Source organism: Neltuma alba, unplaced genomic scaffold, assembly GCF_004799145.2.
Source record: "Neltuma alba isolate B1F8T4 unplaced genomic scaffold, ASM479914v2 tig00010181_pilon, whole genome shotgun sequence".
Taxonomy (NCBI): domain Eukaryota; kingdom Viridiplantae; phylum Streptophyta; class Magnoliopsida; order Fabales; family Fabaceae; genus Neltuma; species Neltuma alba.
Window position 1 is genome coordinate 413,206 of NW_021635122.1, and position 23,785 is coordinate 436,990.

The window sequence follows — 23,785 nt, forward strand, 5'->3', positions numbered from 1 at the left end:
CCAAGCCACAAGTCTCACAACTAAGGGCAGTAATATCCATAGGGAGTGCTAGTCTATGCACATTCATATTCTTCAATTCCGCAGTGATTACAGACAGTTGAGAGGTCATCGTGCTTTCCAACGAATCCATCTTTGATTCCAAAGTGTCCATTCTTCTATTATGAACTGAAGCAGCTCCCAATTCATGTACTCCTCTTGTATCTCTCACACCGTATTGTTGATGATTCAGGGCCATCTTCTTAATCAAATCCTAAGCCTCCTCAGCAGTGGAGTCTATCAAAGATCCTCCTGATGCAGCATCCAACATACCCTTCTCTTGGTTCTTCAACCCATCATAGAAATACTGCACCAGTTGTTCATAAGGAATTTGATGATGTGGGCATCTTGAAAGCATGTCTTGAAATCTATTCCAATAATCATAGAGAGATTCGTCATAGTCTTGCTTGGCAGAATAGATCTCCTTCCTTATTGATGAAGTACAAGAAGCCGAAAAGTATTTCTCCAAGAATGCTTTCGTTAAGTTCCCCCAACTGTGATATGCATCAGCTACGTGTCTTGGAAGGCTCATATACCACTCTCTAGCTTTTCCCTCCAATGATAGGTGGAAAACCTTCCATAGCACTTGATCTAACGATGCTCCCACAGGCTTCATACACTGGCAGATCATAGAAAGGGATTGCAAATGAAGATATGGATCTTCTCCTGTCAAGCCATGAAATTTTGGAAGGGAGTTAATCAATAATCCTTTAATTTCAAAATTAACTTCAAAATTTGGACAAGCAGCAGTAAATGGGTCAAAATTGACATTAGATGTGGTTGCTTCCCTAATTGTTCTTCTTTTAGGGTTCCCATTGTTTTCTCCCACTCTCTCTTGTTCTCCATTCCCTCCATTGCCTCCATTCCTCACTTGGTTGGCATTGGGGTTAGGATTAGGGTGGTTAGGTGGTAAATCAGTCATTATCTCTTGATCAGTAGGCTCACTCTCACTACTAGATAGGCTAGATTCCACAGAAATGTTCTCTTGTTTAACCACTAACTCACTTGTCCCCTCAACTCTTTCCTCTCTTCTTATCTCTCTGAGTCTTCTCTCAGTTTCAGGGTTAAAGGGCACAAGTTTTTCTTTTCGTGTTATGAAAGAAAAGAGTCATAAGAGTAAGAGCAAACAAAATTGACTTACAGCACACAAAGTCAGATAAAAGTATGAGTTGTGATGGATGCAAGTGTATGGATTAGTATGAGTATGTATGCACAAAAAAAGAAGCAAAAAGTGTAAGTTTCAAAACTTTTCAGGATAGTTCGCCGCGATAAAAGTAGTGGTTGGCCGCGGCAAAAGGTGACAGAGGCGAACAGACAACTGAGTGCAGGAAGTTTGCCGCGGCGAAAGCAGGAGTGTGCCGCGACGAAGGTATCCTGAGAGGAATCCTTAGGTTTTTCAGAAAGTTTGTCGTGGCGAAAGGACAGGTTGGCCACGACGAACTGTCACAGAAAGCTTATCAGATACTGGACACCACTGATGCAAAGTGAAAATGCTGAAAGTGTAGAAAATCAGTATATTTGTTTGTATTTCCAAAAATTTTGATGCTATGCAAGATGAAAACCTATACTATGAACAAATATGCAACTAAACTAACTAAAATGCAACCTAAAAGGATCAAAACTTCATTTGACAACCCAATGACACAAGCTAACCTAGAGAACCAATTTCTTGGCTCCCCGGCAACGGCGCCACTTGAAAATCACCTTGACTTGTCTTTGCTTACACCTTGGGGCCAAATTCAAAATTTATCCAAGGATTGTACTATAGGCACAACCTTGGGTCGTTTCACTTGTGGAGCCGAAATTAAGATCCTAGATTAACTAAATGCCATGGTTATGCAAATTGAGTTGAAAAGATTGGGGGGTTTTCATTGAGATTTGCAATTAAGATAAAATCCAATAGAATGTAAATGTATTTTTGGATTTTTGGGAGATTAAGATGAAATGGATGGAAATCAAGTACTGAATCAATTGATAAAACCTCTTGAAAATGGGCTCTTGGCAATTAGGGGTGGGAACAGGCCAGGCCAGGCCAGGCCATCGTCTTAACAGGCTCGGCCTGATTTGTAACAAATAGGCCTGAGCCTGGCCTGTAGCTGTTAAAGGCTTTTTTTTGGCCTAAGCCTGGCCTATATAAGAGCCTGGCCTGCCTGAAGCCTGTTAACAGGCCTGTATCTTTTAAAAATCTATAAACAGGCTAACAGGCCTATTGAAACACAGGCTTAAGCCTTTAAACAGGCCGGAACAGGCTTTAAACAGGCCGAGAACAGGCCTTAACAGAATACAGCCTATGTCTTTAAACAGGCCGAAACAGGCCACTTGTGATCTGAAACATAGTTGCCAAACAGGAAAAAAGAGAGAGAACATACAACTAAATAAACTCAAATAAAATCACAATCCACAACTCAAGTACTTAAAATACAAGTTGAAATAATGTTATTAATTAACATTCAACAAGAACATACCAAGTACAACAACATTACAAACAAGTTTAAGAAGAATAGCCACCAGTAGCAAATCATCAAATTTTCAATATAATTTCTTCATCTTGTTCGAGCACCTTCAAAAAAAAACAAATCAAATGTATAATATTAGATCATATCACAATTTAAGAAGTAAGAAGAATAAGAAACGATATAACTTTTACAGTACAAAATTTATACCTTTGGTTTTTTCCTCAAGCCATACTTATTGCGAAGCCAATCCCCACCACAAATAAGCACTTCATTGATTCTTCATTCAATTTGGAACGATATTCATCGATAACTCTACCTCCAGCACTAAAAGTGGACTCCGATGCTATGGTTGAGATTGGAATAGCTAATATGTCAGCAGCCATCTTAGATAAAATCTTATACTTCATGCTATTATTTTTCCACCATTCCAAGGCACTGAAGGAGTTAGAATTACCATCAGGAATGTAAACACCATCCTCAAGATAAGCTTCCAATTCTGATTTCATTGGTGGGACTGCTTGCTTTTCACGAACAATACTCATGATTTGATCAAATCCAGTAACTATAGAAGAACCAGATGCATCGGCAGAAGAGTTATTACCAGCATTATCAACTTTATTATTACCCATTGTGTCTCCTTTGTACATGCTTACATACTCATCATACATTGATCTCAAAGCACTCACCACTTTATCTATATTCTCAGAAGCCACATAATCAGGCTTATAAATCAAAGGAAAGCAATAATTAACAACATATAATTTGCACCTGGGATCCAAAACACTTGCAATGGCCATTAGCATATTACATTCTCCCCAATATTTGTCAAACTTCTCTTTCATTGAAGCTGCCATTTCTCTTATGAAGAAATCACCATCTTCTATAGCATTGTCAATTACTTGCTTCACTCTCCACACTTCAGGAAGGTACAAATTTGCAGTAGGATACTCACTACCTGAGATGATATGGGTGGCTAGATTGAATACTTCTAAAAGTTTACAAATCTTCTCAACCTTATTCCAATCCTCTTCTGATGGTGCATAGTTATAATGTGGCTCTCTTTCCTTATAATCAGGAAAGACAACCTTAAACTTCAAAGCAATAGACAGCATCCTATATGTCGAATTCCACCTCGTTGGACAATCAAGAATAAGCTTTCTTTCCTTCAAACGTTTCTGCTCAACAACATCACAAAATGCTTTCAGCCTTGAGTCATTATAATTGATATATTTCACACTCTCTCGAACATTATGTATAATGTCCCTAATTCTTCCAAGGCCATCTTGCACCATTAAGTTTAATATGTGTGCACAACATCTAACATGAAACAAATCACCACCTAGAGGTAATGAACTACTAAGTGATAAAGTGTCCTTAAGAGCTCTTAAACAAGAATCATTGTAAGAAGCATTATCAACTGACACAGAGAACACTTTGTTTTCAATACCCCAACTCTTCAAACACTTGAAAATAGCATCTGCCACATCAATGCCTCGTCTAGGAGCAGGAACTTTCACAAAACTCAAAACTCGCTTCTGAAGATTCCATCCCGAATCAATGAAATGCCCGGTGATGACCATGTATTCAGCTACTTGGTGAGCTGATTTCCACATATCAGTAGTCAAACTAATTGATTGAGCTCAAAATATTAATTCTTTTCATATCATTATCCATGATTTTTGTCATACTTTCTGGTCCTTTTAAGTGAAAATTGTGCTTAACTGAGATTTATGGTTCTTACTTTGAGTTAGTGTCATTTTGAGGATTAAATTGTCATAATTGGTTGTTAATTGGATTCATTAACCTCTAGGACAATTGATACTTCATTTGTTACTTTTTATTGTAGGACACTAAAGATTTGGGGTCAGAATTGAAGAACTCAAGGCAAAGAAACAAGAGAAGATCCTCTGCCTAGGTTCGCCGCGGCCACATCTCACTTCGCCGCGGCGAAATCCCATCCGTGAAGGCAGGTCTCTGCCATGTTTCGCCGCGGCGAACCTATTCTTCGCCGCGGCGAACCCTCGGAGCAGCAAATTCCAGACCCGACCATTTCGGGAAATTTTGACCTACCCATCCCCAAAACCGACCCATGCACGTAAGTTTCGGGTTAGAAACCCTATTTTAGGTATGATGACAGCAGATGACGAGGATAGAGCCTCCACCTTCGTATCTTTCATCCTCTTCTCTCATTTTCACCTCAGAAACCCTAATCCCATTTCCATTTCTTCCATCTGCTGCTACCATGGATGAAGAACATTATCTAGTTGGAGTTGGTTCAAGAGTTATGACTAGCTAAGCCTCTCAACTCTTGAATATGGTGGAAGGAGCATGAGTTCCAAGAGCTTCAAAGGGGAGTTAGCTTCATCTATGAGTTCTAGTTCTTTATTTATGAATTTCTAGGTCTAGGATTTGTAAATTTGAGCTGAGCTATTTTGATTATGGTTGTAATCAATTCTGGATGATTGTTTTGTGTATTGGATTAGTTAATGTTGAATTTGAGCTTTAATATATGTGGTTACATATATGTTGCTATGCATCCCTTTTGATACTCTCTGTCTTGCATGGTAATGTGTGATTGTTGAGTTGATCTGAGCTTGCATTTAACCAAGTGCATTAATTAATCTTAATACACACCAAGTGAGCTTAATAGGATCTTATGAAATGAGTGACATTGATTAAGATCCTAGACTTAAAGGGTTCTTTAAGGTTTTCATTAGAAGACTTGGTGATTTCTACTCCCAAAATTATTTTGAACTATGATTGCTTCAAAGCTATATTCAAGAGATTTCATATCATTAACTTCACTTCATCACCACTATCTTAGAAAAATCCAAAAACATAGTAACTTAGATCAGTATTCATTGCATTTAGTTTTGGCATTTCATTAATGGCTAAAAACACCAAAAACCCCTTTTTCATTACTCTGCATAGCATTAATCTAACTTAGACATCTAATTTAGGCTCCCAAAAGAGAACGACCCGAGTTTGCTCTACTGCATAGCTTGGATAAATTTTTGAGCGAGAACCTCTAAGCGAACGACAGAAAGGCTCTCTTTCACTAATCTTGTTCACACCTTCTAATAAGGCCTTCAATTGTTTCTTCTCTGCCTCATATATCGCTAAACAATCATTTCTTGCTGTCTTTCGAGATACTTTTTGAAATTCAGAATTTGCATATTGAAAGCCCTACATCCAAACTTCATCCTCAACAATATTAAAAGGATGTTCATGCACCATGATTGCAGTAGCTATTATTTCCCTCATCTTTTCATTAGAATATCTAGCACCCGGTGTCAAAAATGGATTAATGCTCAGATTGGAAGATTGAAATGGAATTGTGGGTTGCTTGCTTTGTGAAGAAACAAGCAACTTTCTTTGCAAACAGACAGTGACATGTCTTCGAAGATGGCTAGTACTAGCTCCCTTCCCTGAGTACGAGAATAGTTGTTTACAATACTTGCATTTCCCTTTGATCCCATTATCAGTTTCAACTTGATCAAACTCCTCCCAAATGGTTGAGGTTTTTCGCCTCTTCTTTTGAATAATACTATCATTAACATCATTTCCTTCGTTAGTTTGTTGACTAGAATCTGTTGGTGTTTGTTGACTAGCCACAATAGCGTTAGAAGGAACTGAATTAGATGACATTGTTTCACTCTCAAACGGAGATGACATTAACTGGAAATGAAACATACAGCATATATTAGCATTCCATTATTGATGCAAAAAATCAGAACAATAAATTGAAAAAAAAATCATGTATCAGTACAGCATTAACTAAAATCATGTATTCGCTTCATGGTACCACTGGGGATCAATTCTGCAAACAGTATAATTCATTTATGGATCAATTCACTTGAAAATAGCTCCCAGCTTTCACTGACTTCTTCTTCTGGCCACCCCCCTTCCCCTCCCCAAAAAATTCCTATCCCATCTAACTCCCTCTGCCTTCCACGGTTCCACCCCCGCCTAATAAAAGCAGAATAAAAATGAACAAAAGCACAGAAAATAGCGATGGATCAATTCACTTGAAAATAGCTCCCAGTTTAGCACGTAGCATTTATTTTATGATCAAAAGCAGAATAAAAATGAACACTTCAAGCGGGGATTAATTTTCCAGTTTAGCACAGAATCAACAGACACGGCATTTATTTTATGATAATGACTGAGGAGTGGGGACTGGGGACTGACCAGAAGGAGGACTCGATGTTGCGACTTGCGACTTGCGAGCACTGGAGTCTGGAGACAGGGCCGCGACCACTGGAGATCGGAGCAGACGTTATGACTCACGAGCACTAGAGTAGGAGTCGATGTCGCGAGAACTGGAGACTGATGAGGAGGAGGAGCCGACGTCGCGAGCACCGAAGGTCTGAATGAAGGCCGACCGTTCAACTTTTTGAAGCTCGGATATGGAGACTTGAGAGTGAGCGGTGGTGCCGACGAGCTCTAGAAACTGAATCTGAGATAGTCTTCGACTGAGATTCCGAGAACTAAGAAGAGCGGTGGTGCCAGCGAGCTCTCGGCGAGTTGCGATGAACAGAGGCGAAAATGCTAAACCTAGGGGAAGTTGTGTGTCCGCGAAAATGCTGATGGAACTTAGTTTGTGTGGAGCAAATAATTTTTTTGCCAATTTATTTAAGTAGCTTTAAACTTATATATTATGCGAAAACATATTAACAACACACGTTGGTCTGGTGGTGGAGGTGGAGGTGCTGCATTCTTCTCATCAGGTCTTAACTTCGAGACCTATCTTTTGCATAATGTACATATAATATTTAAAATACTTAACAGGCCCAGGTCGCCTGACAGGCTTAATAGGCTTCTCATAGAGCTGAGCCTGGCCTGTTAGGTGAAATAGGCCTTGAAAAAAGCCTGAGCCTGTGTTTATTTTCTAACAGGCTTGGCCTGATCAGGCCGAAAGCAGGCCAGGCTATAGGCCCCTGACAGGCCGCCTGGCCTATTCCCACCCCTATTGGCAATCATAGTTCTCTTAAGATGTGGGAGTTTTAGAAATTTATTAGGTTTTCTTGATAACAACCTTAATAACTCATTGAGTCCAATGCTTACATGAAGGAACTCATTAATGAAAACATTAATAAGCTTCCCTAATGTGTAATTAAGAATGATTAATGCAAATGGTTCAATGCAGCAAAAAATCAACTCATCATCAAAACATGACCATGCAAGATGAAGAGAGTCAATAAAGCTACAAAGAACATATATGTAACTACATATATTGAAGCATGAAATCCAACATTAACCAATCCAACTACAAATATGAATCATCAACTAATGATTACATATCAATCAAAGTCTTTCACTAAGAATTTACAAATCCTAGACCTAGGAATTCATAAATACATAGCTAAAACTAAGATGAAACTGAAACTCCCCTTTTTAGCTCTTAGAACTCATGCCAATCATCCATCTTCAAGAGCTGGAGGAAGCCTAGCCACTCATGGTGTGCAGAAACATCTCTATTGAAGTTGACTCAGTGTTGCCCATGGATGAAGGTGACAGTGGAAGGTGAGGGATTAGGGTTCTGGTAGGAGAGATGAGAGAAGATGAAGAGAAAAACGTAGATGGTGGCTGAATCTTCATGTCTGACCTCCTTCATACTAAAAATAGGGTTTCTAACCCGAATATGACGTGTCTGGGTCGGTTTATGGAAGTGGGCAAGTCAAATTTTCCCAAAATGGTCCGGTCTGAATGTGCTGATACGAGGGGTTCGCCGCGGCAAACCATGGTAGAGAGTTTCATTCTAGAAAGCAGACGTTCACCACGGCGAAGGCAGAAGTGTGCTGCGGCGAACCATGGTAGAGGCTCCTCTTTTTGTTCTTTGTGCCTTGAGTCTTCAACCTTGGCTCTAATCTCAAGTGTCCTACACTGAAAAGTAACAATTTAAGGCATCAATGTCCTAGAAATTAATGGAATACAATTAATAACTAATTATGACGATTTTACTCTAAAAAAGACACTAACTCAATGTATGGACTCTTAACCTAAAATAAGCTCAATTATAGAAGAGCCAGAAAATGCAACAAAACCATGGATGATGTAATGAAAAGATAAGAATAATTTGAGCTCAATCAACAAGAAAAACAAAAAGCATTGGATCAAGGTAGTGGGATCTAATTAGCCATTAATGTTAACTTTACATTGTTATTTATGGCATGTATGCTTGCTATTATATGGTTGAACTATGATGTTGTGATATGGTTGCTCCTTACATTTGTTGCCATGGCCTTGCATGTTGAGGTTGCCTATTTATAAAAAGATTAGTTCTCCTATGATAGCTAATGTTGAAATGCTTTATAATGATGCATGTTAATGTTTTGGTTGATTAATCTTGCTACTCGGATTTCTTAAAATCTCATCCCCCAAATATAATCTAACATTTTAGGGCCTGAAACTACTATGAGCAAGCTGCAGATTGGAGGCTAAAGTGTGGTGTTTTGCCATAAAATTTCGTGGACCCTTTTTGTTATTTACATATTATACTAACAATACTGTAAGCACACTGACACTGCCTTGTTTACACAACTCTTTGACTATGCTCCCAAATTCTTTTAATCATGAAATTTGGCATGATTATAGATAACGTCTTGAGCTTCAATTTGATGGCTAATATGTTAAAAAAGGCCAAGTATACGAATTTTAATGATTTTTCAAAGTTAAAGGTTAGAATCTGGGAAAAAGGATTTTTGGCAAATGGACAGTGTTGTATTTCACAAAAATCTGACACTTTTTCATAAGGAATTGGATCATGAGATTATTTTTCCTTGAAAGAGGACTTAAAGATATTTAAGTAGAATTTTAAACCACCCCATTTGGACTTTTGTGGAATAAGTTATGAATTTTTGAAGTTGGGCCAGAAAAACTGTATTTTTACCTGATGAACGGTAAAAATCCGGAATTTAGCATTTTTAAGGTAAAAAGTGAGCCCAAGACCATCCAATGTGGTCTAAAATAGTTTTGAAAGGAACCTAAGTGGATATAATAGTAAGGTGTGACAAAAGGGGCCCATAAAATCTATCCCCCAAGCATCAAAGATCTCACAGAACAAAATAGGTTGTTGTGGCATTTCGTTCCTTCTACTAACCCCCCCAAACTGTTGGCATTTATCACATGCCTTACAAAAAGTGAACGCGTCTCTAAATAAGGAGGGCCAGTAAAATCCTGCATCTAAAACCTTCCTAACTGTTTTTCTAGCACTAAAGTGCACCCCACATAAGGTATCATGGCAAGCCTCCAGAATGGCTCGAGCCTCTACCTCTGGAATACATCGTCTAATCACTTGATCAGAGCATAACCTCCATAAGTGCGGTGGGTCCCATATATAATAGGAAGCTTCACTCCTAAGCTTTTGGACCTGAAAGGTGGTCAAGTGAGAAGGGATTAGACCAGTAGCAATATAGTTAACTAGGTGAGCAAACCATGGTTGAGAAATAGACAATGCACATAGAGATTGGTCAGAGAATGAATCACAGATAATATCAGAATTGAGTACTCTCTTGGTTTCTAAAGGTAGTCTGCTCAGGTGGTCTGCCACATGGTTGATATTTCTGGCTCTATCTTTCACTTCCACATCAAATTCTTAAAGTAATAACATCCACCTCAAGAGCCTTGGCTTTGGTTGAGGTTTGTGGAAAAGGTATTTTACTGCTACGTGATCTGTAGACACAACCACTTTGAAATTTATTAGGTATGGTCTAAACTTATCAAGTGCAAAAACAATTGAAAACAATTCCTTCTCAGTAGTGGTATAGTTTTTTCTAAGCTACATCTAGAGTTTAGAGGCATAAGCAATCACTTTCAAAACAGAATTCTCCCTTTGACCCAACATTGCCCCACACTCAAGTTCGAAGCATCACAAGAAATCTCGAAAGGCAAATCCCAATTGGGAGAAGTCAAAATAGGAGGAGTAACTAGCCTATTCCTCAATTCATCAAAAGCAAGCTCACATGCATGGTCAAATTGAAACTCAATATCTTTCTGCAGCAGTTTGGAAAGAGGGTAAAGCAATTTTACTAAAATCCTTGATGAACCTTTTATAAAACCCCACATGTCCTAAAAAGGACCTCAACTCTTTCAAGTTGGTTGGGTAGGGCAAAGAAGATATCACCTCTACCTTGGCTTTATCTACCTCAATTCCTTTTTCAGAGATTAAATGACCTAGCACGATGCCTTGATGAACTATGAAATGACATTTTTCATAATTCAAAACCAACTTTTTCTCAATACATCGTGCTAGAATTTGGTCAAGACTTTTCAAGCAGTCTTCAAAAGAATTTCCATAAACAGTAAAATAATCCATGAACACATCCATGCATTTTTCAATAAATTCAGGAAAAAAAAATGGATAGCATATAGCGTTGGAATGTGCCAGGAGTGTTGCAAAGACCAAAAGGCATTCTTTTGTAAGCATAGATTCCAAAAGGACAAGTGAAGGTGGTATTGTCTTGGTCTCTAGGGTCTATAGGAATTTGGAAATATCCAGAATATCCATCTAGGAAACAGTAATGACTCTTCCCCACTAATCGTTCAAGCATTTCATCAATTAAAGGTAAGGGAAAATGGTCTTTCCTAGTGGCATCATTCAGCTTCCTATAGTCAATACAAACTCTCCATGAGTTTTGCACCCTAGTTGGGATGGGTTCATTGTTCTCATTTTAACTACTGTGATTCCACTCTTCTTTGGCACAACTTGTACTGGTGACACCCACTTGCTATCAGAAATAGTGTATATGATTCCAACTCTTAGAAGTTTGTCTACTTCTTTCCTAGCACATCAAAAATTAAAGGATTCAATCTCCTTTGGCTTTGTTTAATTGGCTTGGAATCTTCAGCTAGTAAAATCCTATGGGTACAAACAGTAGAGTCAATTCCCTTAATATCAGCTAATTGCCAACCTAATGCCTCCCTATTTCTTCTAAGAACTCCTATTAAACTAGTTTCTTCATGCTCAGTTAAAGAACTAGAAATAATAACAGGCAACTTATTCTCAGGCTCAAGATAAGCATACTTGAGGTTAGGACGTAAATCTTTTAGTTCCAAAGTCGGGGGTTGAACAACAGAGGGAATTAGAGTAGGAAAATCAATAGAGTTAGAGAAACTCCCCTTTGTAGACCCTTTTGAGATGTATTCGCCAGCTTCACTTGGATCGACTATGCTTGCTTCAGTCCTATTGGATGTTGTACCAAGCTTAAGTTGGTCTATAGAAGCAACAACCTTAGGCTGGTCCACCTCCATACCTACATCATTATTAGAGATTAGATCATTCAAAAATCATAAAGTATGGGGTGTAATTTTAGAATGTGTATGAGTAGCAATTGAATCAGAAAATATTAGCCCTTTAACCAAAGTCTTCAAGACATGAGGTGGTGGAGCAATTAAAGTTTGAAGTTCAGCAGGTGAAACAGTTGAATCAGGTCACGACCTCATATACCCAAGTCACGACTTCACATCATAGAAGCTACCCTCTTGGAATGCTTGGGTTGAAGTCGTGACTCGAGAACCCTTAGGTCGAGACTCAATTTGACAGAGGCCACCTTTGCCACAATCCTAGTATGGGGTGCGACTTGAGAATGCTCAGGTCATGACCTCATATCACAGAGGCTTATATCCTCACATTTTACTCCAATCTTAGCTCACCACTTCTTGACAATCTACATCATTAACTAACAAACTCCTTCCAAGGCCAATGTCAGTTGTAAATGTAGAAATGGAATCAAAATTTGATGGAAAAAAGAAAAGTCTGATGAAATAGAAAGCATGCTATCAATTTCTAGAGAATTAATGCATGGCACCTCATCTCCACAAGAACTGGAAAATGAATAAATAGAAGAGAGGGAATTGAAATACTCATCATATGCACTCAAAGATGAATCAAGCTCATAAGATTCATGTGATGATGCAGCAGAAGAATCAATCAACTTAGGTGAACTCATGTCATAACTATCATGCATATGCAGCTCATGCTCGTCCCTAGCTTGCTCAACAACTAAATCAATAGCATTTAAACCCATGAATGCAAAATTGTCAAAAGGATAACGCATGGCTTCTTTCATATTAAAAGTTACAACATGGTCTCCTACTTCTATTGTTATACAACTATATTTCATGCTTATGATAGTCTTGGAAGTTTGCAAGAAAGGTCTTCCCAAAATCAAAGTACTTTCATTTGCAAGTTCATTTGACATATCTAAAACATAGAAATCAACAGGGAATACTAGGTTCTTGACTTGGACTAGAATGTCTTCTATGATTCCCTTGGGATACCTGATAGACCTATCTACTAGTTGGGGTACTACACTTGTGTCTTTGATCCCATTAATCCCTCGAGCCAAATAAATTGACCAAGGCATGATGTTTATGGCAGTACCTAGATCTAACAATGCTCCCTTAATGTGAACCTTTCCTATAGTGCAAGGGATGGTGTAAGACCCAAGATCTTGGCACTTAACTAGTAGTTCAGCTTTGAATAAGGATGACACATTAGCACTCACCTGAATTCTCTCAAGGGGCCTAAACCTTTGCTTGTCATTACACAGTTCCTTAAGTAATTTAAAGTATTTAGGATTCCCTCTTAAGAATTGAATTATGGGCACATTGATTTCTAGTTTGTTCAACAATATGTAAGCATCAGTAGCAAACTCAGCATCAAACTTTTTCTTACCAGAGAAATAGGCTTTGGGAAAAGGAAGATCTTTAGCACATACCTCCTAACCTACTAACTTAGAGGCTCCTTGGTTGCTGGTCTCTGGCTTGTCCTCCTTTTGCTTGTCTTTGGGAGTCAAACTCTCTACAGTGCTCTTAGTTTCTGGCACAACTACTTGAGATGCTTCTTCTTGTGCTTGAGTTGACTTCTCTTGTGGTTCAATGCGTGCTCTTGCCTTCATCATGAGCTCTTCTTCGTTGGAGCTCTCAGACTTGCCAAGTCTCATTGGGGAAAGTAGAGGACTCTCGACCTCTTGTGCATAATCATCCTTGTCTACTTTTTCACTTTTAAAGTGAACCTTTTTACCACTTCTTAGAGTTATGGCGTTGAGCCCTTTGGATTGATCACTGTATTGGAAGGAATGCTGCCCCCGCTTTTAGCTTGTATGTCATTGACCGCGTTAGAAAATTGGGTCAAATGACTGGTGATATCAGTGTTCTTTAAAGTGAGCTCCTCCAGTTTCTTATGAACATCTAAATTATCTTTCTGCATCCCTTGCAATATGGTGGTTATGGAAACAAACTTGTCATCACTTTCCTTCATTCGCCTCTATGTTTATCATCTGAGCAGCCATGCTTTTTAAAAGCTGAGAAGTGTCATCACTTCTTGGTGGTGGTTGAGATGCCATGGTGTTAGGTGGAGTTGTTACCACTGCTCTTGAAGGATCTGGAAATGTTCTTGAGGAAGCCCCAGGATTGTGGAACTGATTGTCTTGGAACTGGTTTGGTCTATTTGTTCCCCCACCCCATTTGAAGTTTGGATGATCTCTCCAACTGGGGTTATAGGTGTTTGAGTAGGGGTCCCAAACAGAGGTACGACGGAGCCAATTGATTCTCTCTTTGTTTCCTTGATGGCTGTTACTTTCGACTCCCATTCTTTCATAAGACTGGTTAAGATTTTCCTCACTTGATCCTCTTGACTACACTTCTATCTGAGTGCAGTGAGATGATTGAATGAGGTGTGAAAATCTGACTTCCATGTCTCGGATACTTTCTCCACCCTTCATTATGAACAATTCAAACTCTATTGTGAGAGTGTTGATTCTACTCTATTTTACGTCGGTTGTTCCCTTGTGAGCAATCTCCATTGCCTCCCACATTTTGTTTGCAAATTCCAGACTAGAAACTCGAAAATACTCTTTCTGGCTTAGTGCACAGGTTAGTATGTTGACATCTTTATCATTTAGTGTCACTAGCCTCTTGTCTTCTTCATCGAACTCATTGGGACTCTTACGAACTTGTTGACCATCTACGGTTTTCATTGGGATGTAATTGCAATGTTCAATCACGTCCCATAATCCATACTCTATAGCTTTGATGAAGTCTTCATCCTCATCTTCCCAGAAAGTGTAGTTTTCTCTATTGAAGCCAGGTGGCTTTGATGTTGAACATCCTTCCGGTAGCATGCTATCTCTAAAACTTATCATTGGATCTCTCTTCATACTATTAAGTCTTTATTGAAGAGATCCACTCTGATACCAAATGTTAGTGGCAGTCTCATCCAATAGGGGGTAAATTGAGTGAGTTATAAAAATTTAAACATATTGAAACAGTAAAATAAATAAAAACAGAGAGCATTGGGTTAGAAAGATTTCACCGCAGAGCGTAGACACAAGATTTATACTGGTTCGGTCTTAACCACTTGACTACGTCCAATTCTCAGAACACCTCTGAGATTTCCACTATGATCCAAGATTAACCGGACTCTTGGTGCCTCAGTACAGCAATTAATTTGCTCAATAACTCCCCCTTACTACCTGTAAGATTACAACCCCTCTTAAGAGTCTACACTCTTGAGTTACTATCAGAAAGTGAGTAAAGAAGGTGTATCAGTCTCTCTCATAGAGTAAATGAATATGAAATACTGAAGCTCGGTAAAGAAGAAAATAGATTATTACATGCAACAGTAAAAGTTTTTACAGAAGGTAGCTCACATATTCAATCTAGTTATTCTGCATTGTATCGAGTACTTTTTCAGGTCCTAACTTCCCCTAAGACTACTAGGACATATTTTGGTACTATTTTCTTACCTCAAATAAGTCCACATAGCATTATATAACATGTCTAAAGAGGAAGTGATGCTCTTCCCTTGTTCTTCCATTAAAACAATTAATAATATTATTTTAGAGTAAACTCGACCGAATTCTTTCTACTAGTTCATGACTTCAGAATCTGTCTCTAGGTACCAATCCTATTTATTTATCATGGGAAACTTCTCTAATTTTTTTAAGTCAAAAGTCAACCTCTAGACAGTTTACTTTGACTTTCCCTAGATAGTGTATATCTAGGCATTAAATTCTATTAAAGCCAACCTCTTCACTTTCTAGGGACAGACTTATTTTTAAAACCTGTGTAATTCCTCAAGCATTTTCTCCCATTTTTGTCAAATTATCTGAGGCCTCCCTATATTTTAAATAATTCTATTTTCGCTAATATTTAAAATTAGTCAAAACTTGGAATTCCACAAATTTCTTCCAGGGATATTTTCATCATTAATAGCCTCATACGGACCTCTAGACCTCATTCCTATTTTTCTGAAATTTTTTAAAGTATTCAAACCTACTTTTCATCACTGCCCCTTTTTGGCCCGAAACTTGCCAAATTTGCGTTTTAGGTTCGTGCTCGAGTTTAGCTTCAAGAATCCTCTTATGATGGTTCATAGCACAACCTTTGAGCCTTAATTACCTCAATTCCTTATACTGGATCCCCCAGACTTCACATACAGGCCTTAACATGCCATTTCTTATTTTCTGGGATTTTCTGAAATTTTGGGCATAATTTTCATTTTTGTCCTCACAGCCCGAAACTTAACAAAATTATGATTTTGCCCCTAGTTTGGCATAATTCACCTCATTGAGGCCTCCAACATAATCTTTGGCCTATATTCATCTCTATTTCTCATTCTTAGGCCTCGAGATTTCACTAAAGTCTCTAACTTTCTTTTTCTCAGTCTCAGAAAACTTTTCCTTTACGACTTAGTCCTTGGAAATCCCTCTGTTACTCCAGGGAACCTTCAAAATTGCTACCAAAAGGGGATCTAGTAGCCTATCCATTTTAGGCTAATTCTGATACTTCTAACCCCAAAATTTAGGATATTACATTCTTTGTTCTTTTGCTGCCTTTGTTTTCAAAACACAAGGGGGGCTACTAGAAAAGTAGCCACCTCTTTTTTAAAAAAAAAGGTTTAATTTTATTTATTAGTGACCTCATGTTTTTAAATTAATTATTTTAGTTAAATAGATATTTTTGTGGGAAATATGATAGTTTTTACTATGGAACTTTTAATTAAATTATTTACTTAAATGTGTGAGATGTATATTGAATTTCTAATGGTTTATTTTTGAGATTTAAACTTGAGATAGGACTTTTTTAATTTTAAATAATGATATGAGAAATTTTTATTAAAGTAAATATTTTGGAAGATTTAAATGGAAAATGTCACACCTTAATATCGGGATCTACTTAGGGTTTACTTAAAACCATTTTAGACCACCTTGGATGGTCTTGGCTCAAAAATCCATGAAAAACGCTGATTTTCAGATTTTTACTGTTCATTAGGTAAAAATTCAGTTTTTCTGACCCAATTTCAAAAATTCATAACTTAATCTAGAAAAATCAAAATGGAGTGGTTCAAAATTATATAAAAAGCTCTTTGAATTCTCTTTCTATGAAAAATAATCTTATGAATCAATTCCATTTGAAAAAGTATCAGGGTTTTGTGAAAGTCACCTCTGTCTATTTGGCAAAAATCCTTTTTCTGGATTCTGAATCTTAACTTTGAAAAATCATTAAAAATCATGTACTTGGCCATTTTTAACGTGTTGCATATCAATTTGAAGCTCATGACGTGAAATTTAAGCATACCAAATTTTGTGTAGAAAAACCATTTGGTAACTTAATAAAACATGGCTCAAATTTGGCGTCCTACTTAGGGAATACAGCTCCAACCATACATGCTTATATATAACCAAATATAAATATTTCCTCATGGCCCATCACCATATTAATCCTTGGATTTGCAGCCTCCCTTTTGATGATTCACTCCCTAAAATATTAGTTACATATGGGGGATGAGATTTCAATGAAATCCCAGTAGCAAGATCAATCAACCAAAACATCAACATGCATCAATTACAAACATTCCAACCTTTTGCTATTAATAGGGAACTACAAACCTCATACATGTAGCACTTTAACATGCAATAGCCAAGGCACATAAAGTAAGGAGTATAGCTATACAATCATCCTCATCATCATTTAGTTCAACCACATAATAGTACATGAAATTGCATAGCAATCAATGCAACACTCAACATTAAAGTCAATTAAATCTTACTACCTTAATCCAATGCTCTTTGATTTTCTTGTTTTTCTTTGTTGCTTCCACAAATGCCAAACCCTAACATGGCAATCCATAAAAAGGGCAGCAAGAATCATCAATCATTCCTCATAAAAATCAATAACATAATTCAAGGACAACCTTTGTCCCTTAAAGCTTCTACCTTTGTTCTTTAAATTTTAGAGTTTGTTTCCTTAAACCCTAAAAATTCCCTCTTGACTCATTCCTACATAATTTTTCATGTAGATTCCAAATATCTACTTGGATTTAACAAAATAAAATTCCTTCTTTTAGTTTTGAACTAACCGAACTATTAGGGTTCAAAATCCAAAAATTACAACTTTGATTCTATGGCCTCCAACACTTGTTCTTTAGGTTTACCCCACATTAATTTTCATTTTGAACACAATAGTAGCCTCAAAACTTTGAAAAACACATCCTAGGGTCTATTTTTAGCCTTGGCCGAACAGTACCATTTATGAAGCATCAAAGAAATCTCTTCAAATCAACATCCAATCACTTGAAACCATCTTAAATCATAGTGTTCTAACTATGTTTTGCAACAAAACCTCCCTCCCCTAACAATAACCAATTTGGCCAGCACCAAACAAAGAGGAAAACCAGAAATTTCAACCATTAAACTCAAGAGAATCAAGCAAGGAACCATTTGGAACCATAAACTAACCTTGATTCTCACTTGTATGCTTAAAGTTGATGCATTTCTCCTTGGTTTTCCTTTAAAGTTCTTCCTTTTCCTCTCTAGCTCTCTCTTGGCCGAAACATATTCAGAAAAATGGGGGAGGAGGAGCTCATTAAGTGCACAAAATATCCCAACCACTAACATTTAATGCTATGCCATGTGTCAAATGCTTACTTAATCTTAATCCTCTTTCTTAATTAACTTAATGCCAAATGAAATTAATTTCAAAGTCAAGATCCTCTCCATTGGTGGCTTGACACTTGGAAAGCTTTAATTACCATCCATTAGAGGCTTGACAAGTGGCAACTTGTGGGCCAAGTAAAGTGCAAGACTCTAGTTTTCACTTTATCGGTGCACTTTTACTCCGAGTTTAACTTTTTTTCTATAATTACAGTACTCTGGCCTCTGTAATTATTTCTATCAGATCTATAAATTATTCTCCTTATTTTTATCTTCCCAAATTTTTCTCTTTGTCTCAAATTTAATTTCTCAATAATTAAATAAAAAGCAAAACTAATTTCTTCTCTTTATTGATTTTTCCACTTTTCAAAGGAATTGAGAAAAATCTTGGATACTTAAGGGTCTTCTTTTAATTCCATAATATCTTATAATTTCTTGGGATATCATAGGAATTTTCTTGGTATTTTATTCTCCTTTCCAATATTTATTTAGAATTTTCCAAATAAAGGACCTTAAACTAGCTTAAATCACCCTTAAATTCCTTTGTAATTTCTCTAAGGGTAATTTGGTCATAAAACTAATTTTATAATCCCATATAATTCTCAAGGAACATTATCCTTATTTTCCTAAATTTTTTTAGGTTTGGAAATATTTTTCCATAATTATTCTTGACCAATTTTTCTTAATTAGTCAAACTTTTCCTAATTGGCTTGGAAAACTATAATGATTTTTTCTCCAAAATTCTTCTATTTCTCCTGGTCATTTTTTACCCTTAATTATTTAGGAACATTGCTTATTTCTAATTACCATAGTACTGGATGTGACAAAAAATATGGATTGTTAGGATATTATAATTTTTTGCTAAAAAGATTTATTTAAGGGGTATAAGAGGTATGGGATTTTATCATAGAATTAGAAACTTTAACTTACATATATGTGCTAAAGTAATTATTTAAATAGTTTTGTATTGATGTGTAAATATATTGATTGTGTAGAATAAATTATTAGATTGTTTGAGCACAAAGTTAACTTTGTGAGTTTAACTTTTTCCTCAATTTGGTTCATTTGGATTTGTTTGAAAGTAATTGTTCTGCTCCTTCTAGCGACCTCACCTGAACAAGAAAAAGAGACTGAATTCTTTACTCTTCATCAAGATAATAAGCATGAGGATGACTATATTGCTAAGTTCATTGTTTTGTCCAAATATGTCACGTATTTGAAATGTGAGGATAACCCTAAATGGATGGTCTCGCAATTAATAGAAAGGGCCAAACCAGAGTTGAGGCAATAGTTAGCCTTACATCCTGTGGCATGCAACAAGCTGAGAGCAGCTACATGAAGGGCTAAGGACACTGAGGAGGCCAAGCGCCATGACAATCAAGGTAGGTTTTCTAATTTTATGAAGCCAATTGATGGAATTGGAAACAAGTCTGATTATGATTTTGGAAGTTCAAGCAAGAACAAAGGGCAGAACCAGAAACATCTAGATCAGAGGGGCCCACAACAGACATCTCAGTCCCTTAAGACCCATGTTAAAGGGAGTTAGAATTCCCACAAAGAGTCAGCTTTTCTACACCCAGTGTTAGAGGGCCTTGTTTGAGATGTGGGAGGAGTCATAGATATGTATAAAGGGCTTTTGATACCATAGGTTAGGGCATGAAACATCCTTCCTTTATTACCCCACTATATAATGATTAGAACCCTTTAGGATTATTATATAAGCTTTAAGTATGAGAAAATCCTGAAAAACTTGAAACTTTTTCAAATTTCAGTCTAGATTGTGACTTGCACCTCCAGGTCATGATAAAAGTCATAGAGTAACCTTTACTACTAGGTCGCGACTTGGGATTCTCGGGTTGCGACTTGGGATCATAGAAAGCCCTCGAGTATTGTTCACCATTCATAGAAATTTTTGCCACCTTTAAAAATTCATAACTAAATGTAGAAAAATCAGAACGAGGGTAGTTCTAATTCTGTTTGAAGCTTATCATGTATACTATAAGGGAAAAAATATTCATTGGCCTTAGATCATCATGAAATAGAGCTAAAAATTTGTCAAGTTGTACTATTCATATGGTCATTTTTCAATTTTTAGTATTTTAACCCAACTTTAGAAGGACATATCTCTTAGTACACAAATCTATTTTAGGTGATCTACCACCTATTTTAAAGCTCAGGATGTGTACTATAACCATACCAAATTCATAAGCAGAATCAATTGTTTGCCATGCATCCATTCTATCACTAATTCGTGACTCCTTTAGGAATGCTTTATCCCCCTAACTTGCATTTATAATTCATAATTAATTCACTCTTTGCATAATACCATTCTATCAATCCATCAACTATTTCCATATATTATCATAATCAATTATACATGCCATCATCATCATTTATCATCACATAACATGAATGGCCTATTATATCATACACTAACGTACAGATTATACAATTTGATATAATGAATTCCTTCAATCTTTTCCTCTTTCCTTGCTTCCACTCCATGTATCCTTTCCTTGATCTTTATCATCTATTATTGTTGGTTAATAAAGAGTAAGATTTGGAAGAATCTCAATAGCAAACATTACCATTATGCATGCAAGATGGATGCAAGTATATGACATACTTGCTTACTCTAACTTATGCTTACTTACAACATTTTCTCATGCTCAATCTTTCACATGCATGAACATAGAAAAACATCAATGAAACAAAGCATCATGCTAGCATTAGCATCTAATAACATCATGAAATCATATAATGCACATCAATACCTAACATACATCAAGCACACAAGAAATGTGAGTTCACTACCTTGTATCCTTAAGCTTTTTTTTTCTTGCTCCCTTTTGATTCCAACTATTAAGGTTGCTTGCTCAACCTTTACCATTTCTTTTTCTTGATGTCTCATGGTCCTAAATGCATCAATGCATCATTTTATTCATTCATTAGAGCTATGGTAATCAATAACATCAACACTTTGTTTCTTTGAGCTATTAGCTTCTAACCTTTGAGCTTGATTTCCAACCTTTCTAAAATTAAAGCTATTCCCACACAATTTTGTATGTAGAATCTATTTCTAAGCTCAAAATTATCAAAATTAATCCTTCCTTTTCAAACCGATCTAGCCGAACATAGGCCTTAGGGCTTAAACCTTCATTTTCAATTCCAATGCTTCCAAACTTGTTTTCTCAACTTTACCCCACATAATTTTTCATTTTAGACACATTGGAAGGATTAAGATCATCAAAATCCAATCCTAGCCCTAAGAACTAGCTTTGGCTGAAATGTTACTTAACTTACAATCATGAAATTCAACCAATTTCAACAAAAACCACTTGATTCTTGTTTCTTTCAAGCGTTTTAAACATTATTCTAACATCAAATCTTCTCCTACTCTTAAGAATTTTTGTGCAGCATACCCCCAAGAGTTTCAAGCTCCCAAAAACCATTAGAATCCATAGCTAAGCTCAATAACAATAAGGATAGTAAAAAACTACATCAAAAACCATGAACATACCTTGTTTTACAGCTTGATCTTACATGGGATCACTTAGCCTTTCTCTCCCCTTCTTCTTTCTCTCTCTAAAATTTATTTTGCAAGATTTTTTCATGGTTTCATGAGCTTAGGATGAAATGAGGAGAGGGGAGGGGTATTTATGGAGTTTAAGAACAAATCCTAGCCTTTAATTTTGAAAATATATGGCTTAATCTTGGCCATCAATTTTTCCTCTTTGTCTTGTGGTAACAAGTGTCCCCATGACATCATGCTTACATCATCAAGCCACATGTCTTTAATCCAACCATACATGTGTCTTGCATCTAACGTATACATGTCTTGCATCCAACCATACAAGTTTTTTTTCATCCACGTGTACACTTGTCTTTCATCTAATCATACACTTGTCTCTTCCATCTCCTTTATCATTTTGGCATCAAGATAGGAAGAAAATTAATATAAAATTCGTTCAAAATACACCCCTTAGGTATTCTTCAACCTATTTTGCCATACTGCACCGTATCGAGTACTTTTTCAGGTCCTGACTTACCTGGGACCACTAAGACATGTTATGGCACCATTTTCTCACCTCAAATAAGTCAACATAGAATTGTATAATATGTCTAAAGAGGAAGTGATGATCTTTCCTTGTTCCTCTATTAAAACAATTAATAATATTTATTTCGGAGTAAACTTAACCAAATTCTTTCCACCAGTCTATGACTCCGAGAATCTCTCTTCAGGTACGAATACTATTTATTCATCACAAGAAATTTTTTAATTTTTCTTAAGTCAAAAGTCAACTTCTAGACAGTTGACTTTGACTTTCCTCAGATATTGTTAAATAGGCTTTAAATTCTATTAAAGCCAACCTCTTCGCTTTCTATGGATGAAATTATTTTTAAAACTTGTGATAATTTCCCAAGTATTTTTTCCCATTTTTGTCCAATTATCTGAGGCCTCCCTATACTTTAAATAATTTATTTTTGATAATATTCAAAATTAGTTAAAACTCAAGGAGTTCCACAAATTCCTTCAAGGGGCGTTTCGTCATTTTTAGCCTTATACGGGTCTCTAAACCTTAGTCCCATTTTTTTGGAATTTTTCTAAAGTATTCAGGCCAACTTTCCATCACTACCCTTTTTTAGGCCCGAAACTTTACAAAATTATGATTTTGCCCCTAGTTTAGTTTAACCCAAAATTCACCTTATTGGAGCCTTCAATATAACCATTAGCCTATATTCATCTCTATTTCTCATTCTTGGGCCTCAAGACTTCACTAAAATCTCTAACTTTCCCTTTCTTAGTCTTAGCAAACTATTCATTTATGATTTAGTCCCTGAGAATCCCTCTGTCCCTCCAGGAAACCTCTGGGACCTCTGCCAAAAGGGGTTTGATAACATGCCCATTTTAGGCTAATTCTAGTACTTTTAGGCCTAAAATTTGGGATGTGACAGGGCATATTGCTTGCTTTTGCCCAAAAGGCTGGCAGACACCTCAGAGCAGCCATTCTACAGTTCTGGGTTGAGTCTATGATGTGACATAGGAGGAGGCTGGTGCGTCTCCTAATTTACAAAATTATGATTTTGCCCCTAGTTTGGTTTAACCCAAAATTCACCTTATTGGAGCCTTCAATATTACCATTAGCCTATATTCATCTCTATTTCTCATTCTTGGGCCTCAAGACTTCAAAAATCTCTAACTTTCCCCTTTTCTTAGTTTAGCAAACTGTTCATTTAGATTTAATCCCCTGAGGAATCCCTTGTCCCTCTAGGAACCTCTGGGACCCTGCCAAAAGGTTTTGATAGAGTCATTTACGCTAATTCTAGTCTTTTAGGCCTAAAATTTGGGATGTG

At 36.8% G+C, this 23,785-nt stretch overlaps 2 protein-coding genes across 2 annotated transcripts; both read right to left on the reverse strand.

Annotated features, from left to right (window-relative positions):
- Window positions 1-2,713: 2,713 nt before the first annotated feature.
- Window positions 2,714-4,105, reverse strand: LOC114754690 (zinc finger BED domain-containing protein RICESLEEPER 2-like). The gene has a single exon (XM_028943499.1). It carries the CDS (start codon window positions 4,103-4,105, stop codon window positions 2,714-2,716), a length of 1,392 nt encoding a protein of 463 aa, XP_028799332.1.
- A 1,455-nt stretch (window positions 4,106-5,560) lies between these two features.
- On the reverse strand, window positions 5,561-6,760 carry LOC114754684 (zinc finger BED domain-containing protein RICESLEEPER 1-like). The gene is made up of 2 exons (XM_028943490.1): window positions 6,684-6,760; window positions 5,561-6,170 (listed from the first exon to the last, which is right to left on the reverse strand). The coding sequence occupies exon 2, from the start codon at window positions 6,165-6,167 to the stop codon at window positions 5,679-5,681; it is 489 nt and encodes a 162-aa protein (XP_028799323.1). The 5' UTR covers window positions 6,168-6,170; window positions 6,684-6,760; the 3' UTR covers window positions 5,561-5,678.
- Between the last annotated feature and the right edge of the window lie 17,025 nt (window positions 6,761-23,785).